The 18,225-nt window shown below is 42.0% G+C and overlaps 1 protein-coding gene across 1 annotated transcript in view; it reads left to right on the forward strand.

Annotated features, from left to right (window-relative positions):
• Positions 1-18,225, forward strand: part of CUX1 (cut like homeobox 1) — a 175,631-nt gene that overhangs the window by 104,177 nt on the left and 53,229 nt on the right. Inside the window, exons 9-12 of the mRNA XM_042879941.1 lie at positions 198-246; positions 9,738-9,842; positions 12,077-12,265; positions 16,331-16,389. Coding sequence (XP_042735875.1) covers positions 198-246; positions 9,738-9,842; positions 12,077-12,265; positions 16,331-16,389 — 402 coding nt within the window. The remainder of the gene's footprint in view (positions 1-197; positions 247-9,737; positions 9,843-12,076; positions 12,266-16,330; positions 16,390-18,225) is intronic.

The raw sequence follows: 18,225 nt of genomic DNA on the forward strand, positions 1-18,225 counted from the left end.
CAAACCAATCCACAGAGTTGAAATCCAACAGGATTTTACCAGCCAAAAGCTTAGCTGCTCAGTCTTTATGCTCTGTGCCCTTTAGAAAAATTAAAATTGGTGTTGTTTGTATGAATGTCACAGTTGTACAATGCATGAACTCGTATTGCAGGTATTCTTCGTGTGATAACAGAACCTCTGCTCTCTTGTTCTCCCAGGGCTGATGAAATCGAGATGATCATGACAGACCTTGAAAGAGCAAATCAGGTAGGATTTAAAATTAGTTTCTCACATTCTAAGTATGACTTTGATTTATTTTTTTTCCTTCCTCTTTAGAATTTCACGACAGTTCTTTCATATGCAATTAACAGTCATAACTGCACAGTAAGAAAGTACTTAAATTTAGAGAGGAATTCAGATCTTTGGGAATAGTCTCAATTCCATACACGGAGTGGCTGTGTAAGGTGATGAGGAAGATGCGTGTGGACATGCAGATTCCCAGGTGGTGTATGAAACAGGTAATGGTTTCATAGAGAGAAACGTCAGCCAGGCATTTCTTCGTCAGTGAGCTTCATTAATCCATCTGTCAGGTAAGATCAGAGATTGCAGATCATAAGTTGCTCAGGTCATGAGTTTATAATCCAATTTAAACGTACGCAAGAGCAGCTTGCATTCAGTTGCACAGAAGGGGGGATGCGCAGTGGTGGGCTGGGAGGAGGGTTGTCCCCTTTCAGATAAATAAACCAGTCATGAATCTCAGCCTCAGTCCTTTTATTCCCAACCACAGTCTGCGTGATGTCTTGTTACACGGGACTGGATAATCACAGCAAGTGCATTGTTTTTTATACTAGTTCTGTATACACTGGAAAGATGTTAATAAAGTGGAAGGCAGATTTGTAAGTTGTTGGTTTGATGATAGAGTCAGTGAAGGAAAATTGGGTTTTGCACAGTGGGTTCTTAGTTCTGTCAAAGAACTTTTGTAGACAGCATTAAATATTTATGGAAGTGCTAGTAATTATTTGAAAATCCATAGACTTTCTAAAATTATGTAGGTTGTAAAAGATGTTTTGGTAGAATTATTTTGTAATTCTTGTGAAGGCAGTTTGTCTTTCAAAGTTGTAGCAGTTATTTACCCAATAGGTTTGTTCTTCAAGTAGAAAAGTTGTTGTAATTAAGGAACAGGTATTTCTTATTTCCTGCTTGCCACACTAAAATGGAAGATACCCAGTTACATAAAAATGCTGGCAGTATTTTCCTATCTTACTGGAACAAACTTGCAGTGGTTTTTTTCTAAAGTTACTTGGATTTTTTTTATGTCACCGTTTATAACCTCTTATGTGCACGATCCTTATTGTGGTTATAATTAAGCAGACTCTGGGTCTGTACATAAACAGCGTGCAGTTCCATGAGGTGCTGTCAGGCAGCAGAGGTGATTCTGTCTCTTTCCTCTTTCCGCCCCCCACCTCTTCTTCCCACTCGAGGCGGCCATGGTCCTTCCCCCCCAAAAATCACCCTTTGCAGTTGGAAATGTTCCATGAAAAACACGGAGCTCACTTACTGCAGAAGAGCAGGAATTTGGGGCGAGGGGACCAAGTTTGTTTTGGTTTTGTGGGTTTGGGAGTTGGTGCAGCTCAGCAAAGCATGGGACAAGGGGGGACAGGAGGAGATTGTGACCTCAGGGCAAGGAGGGAAGGGGAAGTGTTGATGAGCAGACCATCCCTGTAGTAATAGTGCAATGCTTTATCTTTGTAAAACACTTCTACAAATGATAACATTACAAATGAGTAATCTTTGTAGCAGCCTCACTTTACAGTTGGAAAAAAGCTGGAAGAAATTAAATCAAGTGCACAGACCAAAAAGTGAGTTTGCATCAGGCTGAAGTGTTACAATTGCAGAAACAAGTACTTAACATAATTATCTATTTAATAGTTAAATTAACATTTCCTTTTAATGTTTCAGTAAGTACTTATTCCCTATTATTATGGCTACCTTTAAAGAGTAATGCTCAGCATGACTTCTACTTTGGGGCTAAATAGATTGCCTTGCTGATTTTGATGCAGTGTTTTGCTGTTCTGGAATTAACACTGACCCAAACTCAGCTGGGATTCAGAGGAGAAATGTACAGAACTGCAAAATGCTTGTGACAAAAATGAGAAATATTTTTAAATGCCAGGTACTTCTTCAGGTTTCTGTGTTCTGCGTGATGGAAGCCAGGGGATCAGAGTGGATGTAATTCCCACCTTCTTGTTCTGTTGAATAGAGCATGGCTGCTGCATGAACCACTCTCCTCCATCTTTAGACTCTATCACCTCTCTTCTCCCACTGTTTTTTCTTCATTTGGATCCTTAAATTGTTTCATGCAGGAGTTTTATTGGCTTGTTTGTGTGTTATCCCAGCACTCTCATTTCCCAGAAGAAATTACTAGATCATAGACATAATGACCTTTAAATACTTTGCAGTGTTCTGCTTAGAAAGAAAAAGAGGTAGGACCGAGTGACCACAAAATTCAGTTTGTCTTCATTAACTCCAGGCATAAATGGAGCTTTGTCCCCAGCTGTACCTCTAGTCAAAGAGGAACAGCTCTAAATCCCTGGCCTGAAGGAGGAAGCTGCCTGCTGGGGCTGAGGAGCACGGGGTGGCTGCCCTGATGCTGCAGGTAGCGATGTGGTGGCAGCACAGCTGCTCAGATGACAGCTTTCCATCAGCTGCTAATCCAGGCACTCAGTGTGGGTAATCCAAGACCTTGAGTGCTGTTTTGCAGCTGAGATGGTCTCGCTCAGGCTGGCAAAGCTCAGAGAGGGTAACTGAAGTATTGCAGCTTGCCCTGTTTTGGACAGATGTGTTCTGGCAGGAGCGTGGATGTCACTGGTGGTCTGCTTTAACCTCTTGAGAGATAGATGTAAATCAATACAGAAAAGGACAAGATTAGTGCATAAAAACGGCAGATTCTACTGTATCTCCCTTAAGAGCAGTGATGACATGGCTCCTAACAGGGAGGTGTAGCAGGGCTGTAGGCGCTGAAGGTTTGCATCCAGCAGCCCCCTCGTGTTGAGCAGTAGGATGCTGCTGCACCATCTGCACAGCAGCAGCAGAGCTGTGGGCAGCAGCAGCTGGGTGTGCGTGAGCTCTCTTTCTCTCACAGTCCCTGAGGTTGTACAACTTGGGCCCTAAGAGATTGAAGTCAGAATATAACAAAATGCAGGAGGCATTGCTTATTTCCACATTACAATCCAACCAGCTCGATGGTGAAAATAACCTGAGAGTTCACCCTCACATTTCCATGAAGATTTAATAATCCTGTAGATTGAGGAAGGGACTCATTTTATTAAGATTTCATTTTGCACAATAAATCACTGCATATTTTCTGATATGCTACGAAGTATAATAATAAATAATTAAAGCAAAACTACCCTTACTTGTCAAAATAAATGATTTATCATAGTTTGGGATATAGCATCTTTGAATTTTTTATTGTTTGATTCCCAGAATATTACCGTTTCCAATCAGTGAAGTTAATGAAGCTCCAGTGTGCTTTTCTGCGTGTACAACAGTTACAGTTACATGAATGTATATTTTATGTAAATATTTATGGTTAGTCCTGTTCTGTACCTTTTCAAGTTTACACCTTTCTCGTAAGTGTTTATGGCAGTAAGTCACAAATATTTGGGATGACGAATTTATTCAAATGAGTTATCCTTCTGTTTCTGTATTTTATCTGGCAACCCAAAGTCATGCAGTTGTGCATGGGAAGCGCTGAGGCTTCTGTTCAAAACCATCCCTTGCGTGTTGCAAAAACAGAAACACGTTGGAGTGTTTCATTTAAGAAGAAGAGGTAGGAGAAGGCTCCATGTAAGCTTTTAGCATTGAGGCTAGGTTTGTCGTTTCGTGGCATCGATGTGTCCACATCTGCTGGCTTTGTACACTCCCTTCTCATTGTTAAGAAAAGAAAGGAAGTGCTTTTTCACTTCTGAAAGATAAAGAGAAGGACTTCAGCTAGGCTTGGTTGACACTCGATGATTATATTTTAATCTTTAGGAGGAAATAGACTTGAAAGGTCTCCGATAAAGGTGTCCATAGACTTTGAGAGTAATAATAGAAAAGTACATAGGATTTTTTTTCCTGCAGACTGTATTGCAAAAGCTATAGAAAAGTAATTAAATCTGTTTTTTTCTTCTGTGTCTATGCCATGTTATCCCTTTGGAAAAAGCAAAGCGTTTCCATTGGTTTTCTTCCCATCTTTGCAGTCCTGAATGCATTCCCAGATTTCTTCGGCTTATTTTTCCGAGGGAAAGAAAATAAAATGTAGAAACTTCTGTTATCAATAAAACAACAGCTCCTTCTCAAACGCATCGCCACTTATGAAAGAATCTGGACTAGGTCAGTCCTGTGTATCCCAAGGAAGTGCACTGTTAGATTTTCAGATCTACAAAGCAAGGGCTAATAAGTTTTAACACTTTTTGTGTCAAACTACCACTGAAATAAATAAAGCAGTGTGTGCTGTTGAAGTACGAACAAAGCCTCACTTGGTCATCATACCAAGAAAGCTCTTCTCAGGTACTTTTATTTTCTATGTCATTGGTTACAGTACCTTCCTATCTCCAGCACATCGCATTGGAAAAAGGTTTGAAAAGATATTCCCACTAAGTGAGATTGCTATAAAATATGTATGTTTTCAAGCAGCAGATGGACTAATTTCTCCTCTTTCACTTAGCAACACAAATGCAACAGGATATAGGTGTAAGTGCTGCTCTGAACCACCAGTGGTAGCAAACCCAGTGACAAGCCAGTCCTCCTTGTTGGATTGCCATGAAGATGGCTATTCATCTTGACACGCTTCTTTCATCTGCACCAGTGCTGGCACACGTCCTGCCAGAGGACCAGAGCTTTTTGTGTCTGACTGCCTTTGCTGTGAGCTGGAGCCTGTGCTGCCGCGCTGTGCCATGGCTCCCCTGGCCTTGGGAAGCGATGCCATTTTATGGCCGATGAGGTCATGCACTTAACACCGTGATTTAATTTCACTGTCTGTAAAATGGGAACAATAACATTTGCTTTATAAAGTGCGTGGAGATCCTTGCATGGAAAAGGGCTGTATGAAGGCAAAATACGGTTAATATTATTTTCATACAAACACAGGAGTTTCCTGTAAATGCTTGGCTTTCAGTCGGGAATACATTTATCTGGCAGCCTTTCAAGGTGGAAAGAAAAGCACAATAGCCTGGAGACAAGAACGAAGACAACCCAACCTCTTCTGTTTGTTGGGTATTTTTTTGTTTTTCATGTAATTCTCCTTTGCTGGGAAAAAAAAAATAGGTGCCAGAGTCCTGAAGAGTCTTTCATATGTCACCAATTTTCTGATAACCTTACTGGTGCTTTGTGAAAGCTGGTGGGGTGGCTTAAAGGTCTCAAAATGAATTTGTTTATCACAAAAGTTAGGCAGAGTTGAAATCACCTTGAAGCAGTGTGCTGTACGTGATCCTGCACCGCCGGGAACACGGCTTTTGTGGCAGCTTGAAAGGCAGGCAGCGTGAGCTGGAAGTGCTTACACCAGGTGTGATGGTTGCTGCCATAACCAGGCCTGTTAACTTCAGCAGATTTACTTGTGATAATGGACATTCCTGGCCCATAGAAGGATTTTTGCATGTATAGCCCTGGATTTAGCAAGTGAAAAGAAAGACCAGCTTGGCTCATGGAATTTTAAGGGAACGGTGATACTTCTTGCTTTTATCTCATTTCCCCATTCACACCACTGCTCCTCGATCAAATGAACATTTTACTGCCAGTAGAAGAGCACTCAGTTCTTCTTGTTATCTTGTCAAGGAACAATGAGAATAATGTGTACTGGATATGTTGTGTTAGGCTTTTAGCTGTTTGCAGGTGGAAAGCACGCAGCAACGTTCTGATTGTGACCTGCTGGCTTCCTGTGAAGGGTACAAACCTTACATACTGTGTGAAGGAGAATGAACATATTTGGATCTATTATGGTACCAAGGAGAAAACTGTGCTTGAAAACAAGTGGTATAGGAGTGAGGAGGCATTGTTTGGCCGCTGTATACAGAAAAAAGGGCTTTTTCTTTAAGCCGTGCTGAATTTGAATGGTCTTTTCCAAGGCCGTTGGTGTGACTGTCATGGGCACCGAGGCTCTTCTACGTCATAGATAGGAGGTGACAGCCCAAGAGTTTTAGCTCTTTGCTTTGAAATACCTACTTCTCAGCTAAAACAGGGTATTTTCACACAAAGAGAAGGTTCTGTGAACTTTCCAGCGGTTCCAAGTTGTGCAAGATTGCTGTTTTATCCATTTTCCGTACTGGGCGTCTGTCTCTGGCTGCATACTGTTAAATTCAGGAAAAATTGTCCAACCATTTCTAAGAACAAGATTAGGGGGGAAAAAAATCCCTGTTTTCCCACATGTTAGGAGTTGTTCTTTCTCTTCTGGTGAGGAGCCTGCTGTGCCCAGATTTAAGGGCAGGAGCTTGGCACTCCGTGAGGGAGGCTTTGCCTTTTTCTCAGGGTTATATCTTCTCATTGCTTCAAGTAGCAAAGTAGGAAAAAAAAAAGAAAAACCACCAACCCCAACTTTGGCCAGCCTATGAGTGTCTGAGAAGAGCTGAGTTCACACAAACCCAACAGGATCTGGTTTGAATTTGTGGGCTTTGATGTCCGTGTCTGTCCCAAGCATGCTGCTGTCTAACTGTGCGGCCGGGTGAACATTAACCAGCCAGGCTGTGCTGCTGGGTGCGGGGAGCGGTGCCACTTTGACGTGGGGCACTGGGAGGGGGAACTGGAAATGTTGGGGTGGGAGCTGGAGGTGGAGAAGAGGCTGTGGGGAGGAGGGAAGGAGCAGAACGGCGCTGCTTTGGGGAAGGCTGGAGGAGAACCAACGACGGAAAGGAGGAGGTCATCAGGGTAAGGCGAATTCTGGAAGTCTGTATCTATTTGTTGGGTGTCTGAGGCAAGAGCTTGCTTTCACCAGCTTGGAGCTAATGGCACCATTAAGCTCACACAAGATGGAAATGCCACAGTGACTTCAAAAGAGGACAAAATAACAAGCAGAAGGGCTGGGAATCCGAGGGGCAGGGTGAGGATTGCAGAGCCCCATTGTGCTCGGCAGGCGGACGGCAGTGCAGCTGATGGCTGGGGGAGAGAAGGGGTGAGAATGGAGGAGCCAGCGCTGGCACGGCTGTGCCAAGGACCGGTGGGAGGCATGTTGGGGTGTGGGCAGTGTGGGTGGCTCAACACGGGGCTTTGCATGTGTGTTCAGGAATGTTTGCAAAGCCCTTCAGTGCCATGGCAGGAAAGAGAAGGGTGAAGCCTGAGAGGAAGCGATTAATTCCATCTTTGGAGTGGAGTAGGATTAGTTAGCAGTAAATAAGCCACGGAGGTCACATGCTGAACGAGAACAAAACAAAATACTCATTCGCTGAGCAGTATTCATGCTGCAGGTTGCATCAAGTAGCAGGGCTCACTGGAGCACAGAGGTAGCACGTTAGTGGGGAGTTACTGTGCACAGCCCTGAGCTCGGGGGAGGCTGAGCACAGCAGTGCTGAGCTGGGCTTTCAGAACTTCTAAGTGCTCCATTTTGAAACCATAATGTTCTTTTAACAGGTTTCTGTGTGTAATTTATAATTCATATTGCAATAGCACCCAAAAGTGCTTTTGAGGCATTGAACACATCTATAATTCTGGCTCTAAAGAACCTACATTCTGGGAGAAAAAAGGGAAAAATGGACCCATATTTCCCGAACAGAATGGCCCAGAGTTTCTGTTGATGTATTTTTAACAATGCGGAGTATGAAATGTTGTCTAATATTATTTGCAGGATTTCAACAGGTGTTCTGAGTTGGCTGGGGAGGCTCTGCAGAAATGGCAGCTGACAGCTTACTGTACATGCAGACGTAACATCTATTAGAAATATCCTCTGTGGTTCACTTGCATGCAGGCTGAATAGATTCTCAAGACAATGCTGTTAGGAATGGAAACCATCAGCAGAATTGCTTAAGGCTGCAAAACCCATTACTTACACAGCACTAGATGCAAGGTCCGTGGTGTGGTACCTTGTCTTCCTTTGCTGTAGCTGTTTAGCAGTTATTCAGTCAATATATTCACCTCCACATCTAATGAAATGCAAGAAAATAATTAATCTCAATCCTTATTGTTAGCTCAGTTTTTCATCCTAATACCATCCAGCTGCACAAACAACAGAAACTTTCTCTTTTTGGATCTTTCTTGTTAATGCTGCTACCATTTTATTCATGCACACAATAGGTTGCATCCCGTGCTCTGATTAATAGAGCCCTGTTACTGTACTTTTTACAATTGCATTTTAATTACAGCTGTAGAACCTATGCAAAATCATTTAATGTATGTTGTGAGCAAATAGCACAGATGATGTAGTTAGTATTTGATTGCAGTTAGTTTACTGATTGATTAAACACAAAGCAGCAGAGTCTGCTTTGACTGGTGACTGAAAGACCATGCACACACAGTGGGCATATAGGATTTTATGATGTTCAAATGACGTATTTTAAATGAAGGACGTGGCTGAGTGGCATGGTGATGATGGGTTGATGGTTGAACTTGATTATCTTAGAGGTCTTTTCCATCCTTAATGATTCCATGATTCTCTTGATTTAGGTTTTCAAAAGGAGGAGCTGAAAAAGAGAGGAGTGTAGAACACGGAAATATGGCAGCTAAAAAATGGAGACATGGATTTGTTATCCCACAAAGGGAGAGAGCCATCAGTGTGAAGGACAAAAGCTAGTCAGGAAAAGTTTTGGCTTTGACTGGTGGCAGTTTTGTGGTTTTGGAGAGGTCGGTTATGTCTTGGAAATGGAGGCAGCTGAGTGCAGTGTGATTTGCAAGGAGCAGCCCAGGTGAAAAGCAGTGATTATTCAAGGAGGAAAGCACTGTGTTTGGAAAAGAAAGAAGGAAGAAACTTGCCAGAAGGAGCATACAGTGTAAAAACAGCCAGGTGTTGTTCCACTCTTCTTAAGAGAAGCTGATGTGCACTTATGGAAAAGAGTTTGCTGCTATTTATTGCCTGATGTTACTGATCCATCTGTCTCTCCCGACTCTTGTACTGAGGGGCTTTGCTCATAGCTCTGCCTTTCTCCTTTCTATTATTATTCAATATTTATATGGCAATTTTGTCTGGTAGCCAAGTCCCAGGCTTATCAGATACTGCATAAATCCTCAGCAGTTGTAACTGATCTGTGCAGAATTGTCAGTGTAGGGTTAAATATTGTTGAATAAATCGACCTGCTGAAAGAACAGAATCAAACTATTCATGTTTGGGGAAATAATTACTGAGGAAAGACAGCCCACAACATTGTATGTGTGTTAGAGAGAATGGTCAGAATATCTTTTAATTCAGCATTTACCCGTGAGAATTGTTCCCATGAGGAACCTTGCAATAAAATCTGCTTGGTCTATGAGAATAGAAAGAAATTGAATAAAAAGACTCCATTTCCACTTGTATTTATTCAGTCTGGGAAATTCAGTGGGCCGCAGCATTAGTATCAGCAGGGGATTCCTTGCTCCTAGCGTTAAATTACTGTCATAATCGCTCAATTATTTCTTCCTTGTACTGTTTAAAATAAAAATCCATCACATTCTATGTTTTTTTCTAACATTTATTAGGTTGAGTGTTTAGGAAAATCAATTATATTCAGTCAGGCATGAATTGATGAATGTTCTTGTAATAATTGTCAGTTGTTAAACTGAATGTACTTTCTCTTTTCACCCCTTTTCATTTCCTTCAGAGGGCAGAGGTGGCTCAGAGAGAGGCAGAGACCTTAAGGGAGCAGCTCTCGTCAGCTAACAAATCTCTCCAACTCGCTACACAGATCCAGAAGGCACCTGATGTGGTGAGAGAAAATATTTACTGACTCTTACAGGTTTCTGACATTCCTGCCGTACAGCTCTTTCAATTTATGCTCACAGCTATAAAAATATCTGTTCAGAATAATATTTTAACTGAAATGGAATTGTGTTCCTTTGGGATTGCAGGTTTGTTAGACTTCCAAGGGGGGTTGGTAGCTGCAAAAGGCCTCGAGATGGACAGAAATGGCTCTGGTCTGTGCTGGCCAGCACACTGATCCACTGCTGCCAGTGCAGGCAGACAGCAACAACTCCTAGAAATCATTTCACGTTCATACAAGCATCAACTGTGGAAAAGTAAAGCAGCAGTGCGATGTAACAGAGTGCTGTTAATGCTCTGCATGCCTCAAGGGGCTTCAACTGAGGGGCTGTAACCAATTTCACCCGAAGGGCATCAGCGGGTCCAGTTGGGTGTATGCAAAGACACGATTAAGTGAAATTGGGTCTAATTCTAAGCAAATTCAACAAACGAATCTTGCTCCTTATATCACCCTTTTCTTGGAAACCATGCATGATTTCAGAAAAGCATCCAGTTGCATTTAAATACATTTGCAGAAAATGAGTAACAAATTATAAGTCCTCCAGATCTCTTTGGTCGCCCATTAACATGACCCAACGTTTTCTTAACAAAGTCAAAAGACAGAGAGGCAGACTGCAGAGCAAAAAATACAAAGCCTGAATCTCTCTTGTAACTCTGAATTACCTGCCTCTTCCTATCTTATGTCCTAGTCTTATCATTATTTTAACATTAGGTCTTTCTTGTATTTAATAGTACTTCTGCACTTCATTTATATTTAATATGACAACTACTGCAGGATGAAAATGATCATTATCTATCTTATTTCAGACTCTACATTCTAGTCTCAATAGGCACAAGCAGCAGATGATTATACAACTTGTGATGTTTCATGCAAGCAAATTAGAGGGTTTTTTCAAGTTAAAAGTATAATTCAGTGTAATAGGAGAGCGTTGTTAACTGCTGCTCGTACATGCAGCTTTCTGCGAGACACGATGGTATGTAGTCCCTGAGAATCCAGCTCAGTGTTTAGGAGATACAGAAAAGGTATTTTGTTGTGCCTGTATTTTCCAGAAGAGAGGGGATGGAGTGAATTTCAGTCTGCCGCGATGTCATCTTGAATTGTAAGGAAAGTGCTTGGGTGACAGCGTCGGTGGGTTGAATTCTCAGCTCTTTCACCGTAGGATCTTCGATATAATGCTCACGATCATTGTTTCTCTCTTGGTAAATGGATTCATTCCTACTTCTCTGGTGTTTTGTGAGGAGCAGCCATTAACCTTTCTAAGATGCGCTTTAGGCTTTTTAATGGAATGTGTGTTCAACTTCAGGCTGCCTCGTGCTCCCTGGATCTGCCCAGGGGTTTCCTTGTGTTCCTCCTGGAAGAGAGGCTCAGAGCTCTCCAACGCATTATAGCTATTGATTTCTTAACACAAAAGGAGACAAAAGAGATGTTGCAATCAGCCTGTGCTGGCTTTTCTGAAAAGATCTACCTTCCTTCCTTCTTTGCTCTTTCTTATTTCTTGTCAGTCTAGCAAGGACGTTTCAGGCTTGAGGACAGAGTTGGCAGCCATGGAAAACTGGAGTAAAAAAAAATTCTAATTTAGGGGATTTTTTTTAAGTGGAGTGCATAGGCAGAACAGCCTTGTCTTACAGGTGTCACGTGGATCTGCATCCCTATGGAGAAGAGGCTTCACTTGCCAGCAATAACACTGAATAATTGTCATGCAAGGAGCAAGTTCGTTGGAAATAGCAGTTTGGGGCAATTTCTGACAATTTTGCCTGAAATGTGTGGCATACATATGAAGAGCCAAAGGCACACGTCTCTGCTATTCTTGATTAAGAAATTCTGCTCCATTACTTCAGAATATTTTATCTGATTAGTCTTTTGCTAGCACAGATTTTTATAGTTGTCAAAGCACTTGGACTATAAATAATAAATCTGAATTTGACTTTTGCAACTGCAGTTTTCCAGTACACTTAGGAAATAGGGAGATTTATTTGACCTGTTATCCCCGTTCCACCAAGGAGCTGTGCTGATTAAAAAGGTCCATTTTCCAGATCCATGCAGTCACAGGAGTACAGGCTCAGGAGTTGTTTCTGTCTCTCACACTGTCCCGTGCCGTGCTTGGGCCTTACCTACCTGCCCTGAGTTCAAGCTCATTCCTGCCTTTATTTATGTGGTCTCATGGTTTTTTTTCACAACAGGAGCAGGCCATCGAGGTGCTGACACGGTCCAGCCTGGAAGTAGAACTGGCTGCGAAGGAGAGGGAGATTGCCCAGCTGGTAGAAGATGTCCAGAGACTACAGGGCAGCCTCACCAAGCTGCGGGAGAACTCCAGCAGCCAGATCTCCCAGCTGGAGCAGCAGCTGACCGCCAAGAACAGCACGCTTAAAGTAAGGCTGCGTTTGGGGCTGGGGCACATGGATGACATAGCAGTATTGGGTTTTACTGATGTAAGCTCTCTGGGATTACCAGAAAGCAGTGAAATGGCTGAGGTGAAAAGGCACAGAAAATCTTTCTTATGTTTTAAAACTTAGCTCCCATTCCAGTGCTTGGCATTGTAGATCTGCCATGGCTGTTTGTTGTGCTCTGGTTTATCTTTGAATTTACCTGCTACTGCCTCCATTTCTCCACCTATTGAAAAAGGAAGTGTACCATTTAGAGCATGAAGACAAGTGAAATTCAGACACAAAGGGAAGGCTTTTTAGTAAGCATTTGAAACTTTTTTCAGCTGTTATTTGCTGAGCAGTAATTCCCATTTATAATTAGCAGTGCAATCCTGTACTCATTTGCTACCAGTAGCACTGCGCTAAAACTAGAAGAGCACCAGTTTTGTGAGTGACCCCTTTACCTTTTTTTCCAACAACTTTACTTTCTTTGTTGCGCTGTCCTACCCAGTGTTGATCTATCAGTAAGCATGAGAAGTGTTTCCTGACATCTGTTATGAATCAGTTTCCTCTTAACTCCTGTCTCTTTCATTGTTCTACCATCTTCGAGCTTCAGACTGTAAACAAGATAAATTTATCTATTCCATTAAATACTGCATAGTTTTGTAGGTTTTATAGTCAGAGAGTTTTTTGAAAGCAGGAGGCTGATGGTACCCACTTAGCTCTAACTGTGGCGTGGGTAGCTTTCCTCTATCAGAATGATTTAATGCTCAATTGAAACTCTTACAAATTGTTCTAATTCTGACATTTCATAGAGGTTGCTCGTTTTGCTCCGGTGCCGTGTAATTTATGTGGGGTGAAATAGCTGCTAGGGGTGAAAGAGTGATGCAGTCAGTGAGCTTCCTACATGTTTTAAGACAGCTTTGGAGAATTGTTGTGAAAATTGGGTAGAGCCAAAGAAGTCTGCTGGGTTCCTGCATTGCTGGGATCAGTCTCTGCCCATCTGTTGTACATGTGGGCACCACTCAGTGCAGGAGAAAAGAGCTGACCTGGAACTGAGGAACAGATATTGCTGGCCAACCCATGCTATGAGGCTTTTTAATTTTTATGTAAAACCTGATAGAAAGTATCTTGAATCTTTGCACTTGGCAGATTGTCTTGAAACAGAGCAAGTTCCTGTTCAGGTCAGTATCAGTTTAGCCATTAACTTCAAAGGGAATGGGATCACAGAAATGACAAAGCAAGTCTTTGATTTGCATTTTGGTAATCTTCCATTTTCCCAGTCTTGCCCAGCTGATGCTCTGTATTTAGGATCCCATTCATTATGCATTGACACTATTTCAACCTTCTTTAACCTTATTTGTTACACTATAAAAATATTTGAACTGCTTTTTTTTCTTTCCCCAAAGTGCTGGGAAAGCCTGCGTCTGAGATCTGTCATACAAAGAGCCAAAACTCAGTGGTGATGTGTTGATCTCATGTTTGGTTGTAGAGGGATTGCTTCTAGAATAGCTGAGATGGCAGTGGGTGCCTCCACAACTAACGAATCACAGTTTCACAAATTAAAGCAATGTTCTCAGACCATATCTTGGGGGAATCCTTTAATGCTCTATGACTTAATGAAACAATACAGAAATGCTTCCAAAATTATTGCTACTTTATCTTCATCTGATCTAATAATCAAAATATGTCCTCTAGTAACAAGACTCTTGTAGCTGTAATTATGTTAACTCTTCATTGCTGGGAGTTAGAGCTTCCCTGCCACCCAGATAAAACACAGCAGTGCCAGTCAGCAAAGATACATCAAGTAACCTTGGTTAATTGGTCTTTTTTATTTATCACTCTACACTAAACTAAGACATCAGTCTTTTTTTTTGGGGGGGGGGATATTTAAAGTCCTTTAGTAAAGTCCATGCTATTTCACCTGGGACACTTTAGTTAACAATATGATAAGGGTTATTTGATCGTTAGAATGAGAGGGGACCCAGTATGTGCATGCTCTGATGGGTTCATTCATACAACAGATGCAACGTGATTCCTTAACGTGGGATGCTTGCAGATGTGCCGTACAGAAATGCCACCATTCCTTTTGTCCTCTGGCTCAATGCATTTTCTTGTGCTGGAGGATGTTAGAATATATTTTGTCTGAATTAACCAGGTTGATATTTAGTGCAAGATATTAGTTCCTCCAGATTGTCTCACAGCTTGAGCCTTTGTTATGCTATGTTCTGTGCATTTTACAGGGTTCTTCAAGACAATTACCATACTAATACATTTTAAAGCAGTCATTGACTGGGAAGATGCCAAGTGCCTAAATGGTCTGCTTATATATGGGCACTGCATTCCCGGGTGTTGGTTTGTATTGTTTAGTGAAAGTATACATTTAGGTGCAGATTTTCCATGGCAACAGTCTCTGTATTAGGTACTTGGGAATGATGGATGTATGTGTTTTTTATACAATTCAAAGTAAAATATTGCTGCTTGTCATACTGCTATAACAGCATAAAAGTGGTCTTATGCCCCGAGAGTCCAAACCAGCTTCATTCTATCAGCTTCTTTTTTTTTTTTAATATGTTTTCATGCCTAAAATTTCCTGACAGAGTTACTGAATATGACAGATCCCCATACAGAATTACATTTCATATCGGTTGCGTTAAAATGGAAATCAGTCGTTTTTCTGTATTTTATGTGTTTGTGCAGAAGGCTTTTTTCTTACTGTACCCTTGCCTAAGTAACTAACATCTTATCTGACAACACTGATTGTTTCACATGCGCTCCAGTGTTCCTTCTACTGAGGACTAGCATGATTAGCCAGTTAACCCTGCTGTTAGAGCTGCTCTAGACTCCAAAATAAGATGCTACCTTAAGAGGCACAGAGGTAAGGGGCAGAATGGCTCCGAGGTTCCCACTTCCCACAGTGGCTGCCCCAGCCCTGCTCTTGGTGTACCCAGATCCGCTCCGCTGCAGGACTTTGTGGAGCTGCACTTTAAAGCAGTTTGCTAACAATGCTCCAGGTTCATGTTAGCCCTCACCCAGCAGCCCCTGCGTGCAGACAAGCAGGCTGGGAGCTGTGCAGGATCTTCCCAAATTCACATCTCCACCAAAAGCAGCCTCACAGCCCTGTTCTTTGTCGTGTCGTTCTTTCCTTTCCCTCTGAAGTAGATGCTCTTTCATTGAGGGTGACGCATCGTGTCATTTCTTTGGGATTCTGTGCCAATGTTGCTACCAGAAATTCAGCGAGGTAGAGCTAGCCTGAACTGAACCACGGACATTGCAAGGCAATAAACTCTGTTCTTTCTCTGCTTAGATATCAGGGGCGTCTGTACTAAGCGAAGAAATCATTAGTGGGAAATTAATGTGGCTTCTACAAGCAGCATAACCGGCATCAATTATGTATCACTATGTTTTAGGCCTCCTGAAGCGTTCATCCTCTAGTGATGAGCGCTGTTGTTGGGAGCAGGGGCTTTGGGGTAAGGTCCAAATGTGTGGCATTGCATTCTGGATTGTGTTAGGAGGTTTGTTTCGGTGTTGGTGGCATCTTCACATTGACGAGAAGCCACTGAGACCGCCCTACGTCAGGCAGACCTGAGCCAGGAGCCAAGTGGTCTCAGTGCTTCACCTCTGCTGTGTAATTGTATTAGTTACTGCAATACGTAATGCTTCTTCAGCCTTCTTTTCATCTGGATGAGGCTACCAGGAGCTGTCATGTCAAGAATACAGGATGTGTCAAAGCATCCTGCTTGTTTACTCTGTTCTTGTAAAAATCTCACCTGCCCCATTTCTAATGTCTTCTTCACCGATCTCTTTATTGAACATATCACAGCCACATTACAAACAGCCAAACTGGGACCTACTGAGTTCTGTAACACTTGGCACCCTGTAAATAAAGGAACAGTGAGGTATAATTGTGTTTATGTTGAATTGGTTATAGTTTGTTTCCTAATATATGTAAATTAGGTATGAGTCATTAACCTTCACTTGTGCGCTGCTGTATATATGGAATAATTTAAAGATGATTTTGAAAGCCTGCAGAAGAAAATGTAAACTAAATTCATGTTCTTTCTTTTAAAGCAACTGGAAGAAAAACTGAAAGGACAGGCTGATTATGAAGAGGTTAAGAAAGAATTAAAGTAAGTGTTAAATGCTCACATAATTTTTTCACAAACTATTTTAACAATACTTGTTAAATAAAGCCACAAGTTTGTGTTCTTGGAACAATGAAGAATTCAGTCAAAACCACAAAGTCGGGGAAATAAGGAATATTGGCTGAAATGGCATCCAGAAGCAATGTGTCTGCTGCATCTGTGGGTATGCCTTCTTTGTTGTAGCAGAGTATTGCATTGCAAATAATGCAGGTGTCCATGGAGAAAGGGCTCTGCAGTCATTATCCACCGAGGGTAAAAAGTTTGAAAATCTCTGGTATTTTAGGTGGACCACTTTCAAAATTCCCCAGCCAACAGTTTAATGTAGTGTGGACCAAGAATTTAATACATGGCCTTTGGCCATAATACCTTTTCTCTGCTTCTGCCAGCCAGAGTTCAGCACTTGCCATTTTCGTGCTGTGCTTGTTTCACTGTATATTTTTGCTAATATATTGTGGTTTTAAACTAAAGCCACAAACAGCCTCTTCCTATTTCAAGGGTGTTGGTTTTTTTTGAGAGAGACTTAAAAGAGCCTCATTTTAAACTATAACAAGATAAGCTGTCAGGTTCAGAAGAGTAGGTTCTTGACTAGAGGTATATTTAGTGTCAAGGTTTAAGTAACTGCAAGGAACTCCATCTCTTCTTTCATCACTCTGGCATTTTTGTGTGTATTTTAAGAAGACTGAAAAAATGTTACCTTGTTTAATGAGGTATTTCAGATGAAGCTGGAGTCATGTGCTTTTGTTTACACATCCCTGGAGAATGTGGAAAGCAGGTTTGGTTTTGTACACCCAGTGACTTTCCAGACCTGGTGCCATTATGTTAGAACCATGCTGGCTGCAGTTCTTGTTCAGTGCCAGCAGCAGCCTGTACAGGTGCAGGTGTGTAGTTTCAGTAAAATGAGTTGACCATTTCTTTGATCACTATGAGTGAATGTTAACTGGTCTTAAAAAAACTTCATCATTCTGCATGTGCTCATCATTTCAAGGTAAACCTGCAGCGAAATAGACTGGAGAATCTCTTGGAAGTGGCCCTTGTTGGGTGCCAGCAAATTAAGTCCCCCTTTCCTGGCCTGTGATGAAGGCATGGGTGGCATGTCTGCCATCTCACCACTTCAGTACCTTTTAGTGCTGTCGAATGCAGCCCTTCATTTTTTCAGTGGAACTAAAGAAGTTTTCCTAATGCTTCTTGTTCTAGCTTTTATATCACTACATGTGTGGGTAATGTCTTTTATTTGGGCAGCATGACGTAGGACAGACAGCTGCCAGTTAGTAGGTGGCTTGGGGCTCATGTCTGGACTGAGTTGGGGGCTACAGCCCCTGGCAAGAGCACTATTTGCAGTTTTACAGTGCTGCATCATCACAGCAGCTCATGCCTGCCAGCCCCTCTGGTCCCATCTGGTGCAAAAGATGTTTCAGAACCTGAAAGTGCATCCCTGACAGTCTGATCTGAAGTGAAACCACAAAAAGCGTATTGCTGTAAGTCTGGTGTCCCGTGCATTGCTACAGTACCCTGAAGCACTGACAAGAACTAGCTGTTCATAATGCACATGTGTACCAAGTAAAAAGAATCCTGTCAGTAAGAATGTATTTCTCAATCCTTTGGGCACTGATCTCTGTTTTCCTTAATCCTCTCAGAGATGTTAGAGCTATTCTAGAGTAAGGGATCTCAAGCATCAGCCTGCTTCCAGTGTTGGGGAAACTTAATGGGGTCCACATCAAGATCTGGAGTGGAAGAATTTCTTCCTTTCTGCACAGGCTTTTGTGCCAAATGGCTTTTAAAACTATTTTTGAGATCTGAGAGCTCTCTGTGTCCTTTCAGTTC

This window comes from Lagopus leucura, unplaced genomic scaffold, assembly GCF_019238085.1.
Source record: "Lagopus leucura isolate 7727_CA_CO unplaced genomic scaffold, USGS_WTPT01 Super-Scaffold_100024, whole genome shotgun sequence".
NCBI classification, from domain to species: Eukaryota; Metazoa; Chordata; class Aves; order Galliformes; family Phasianidae; genus Lagopus; species Lagopus leucura.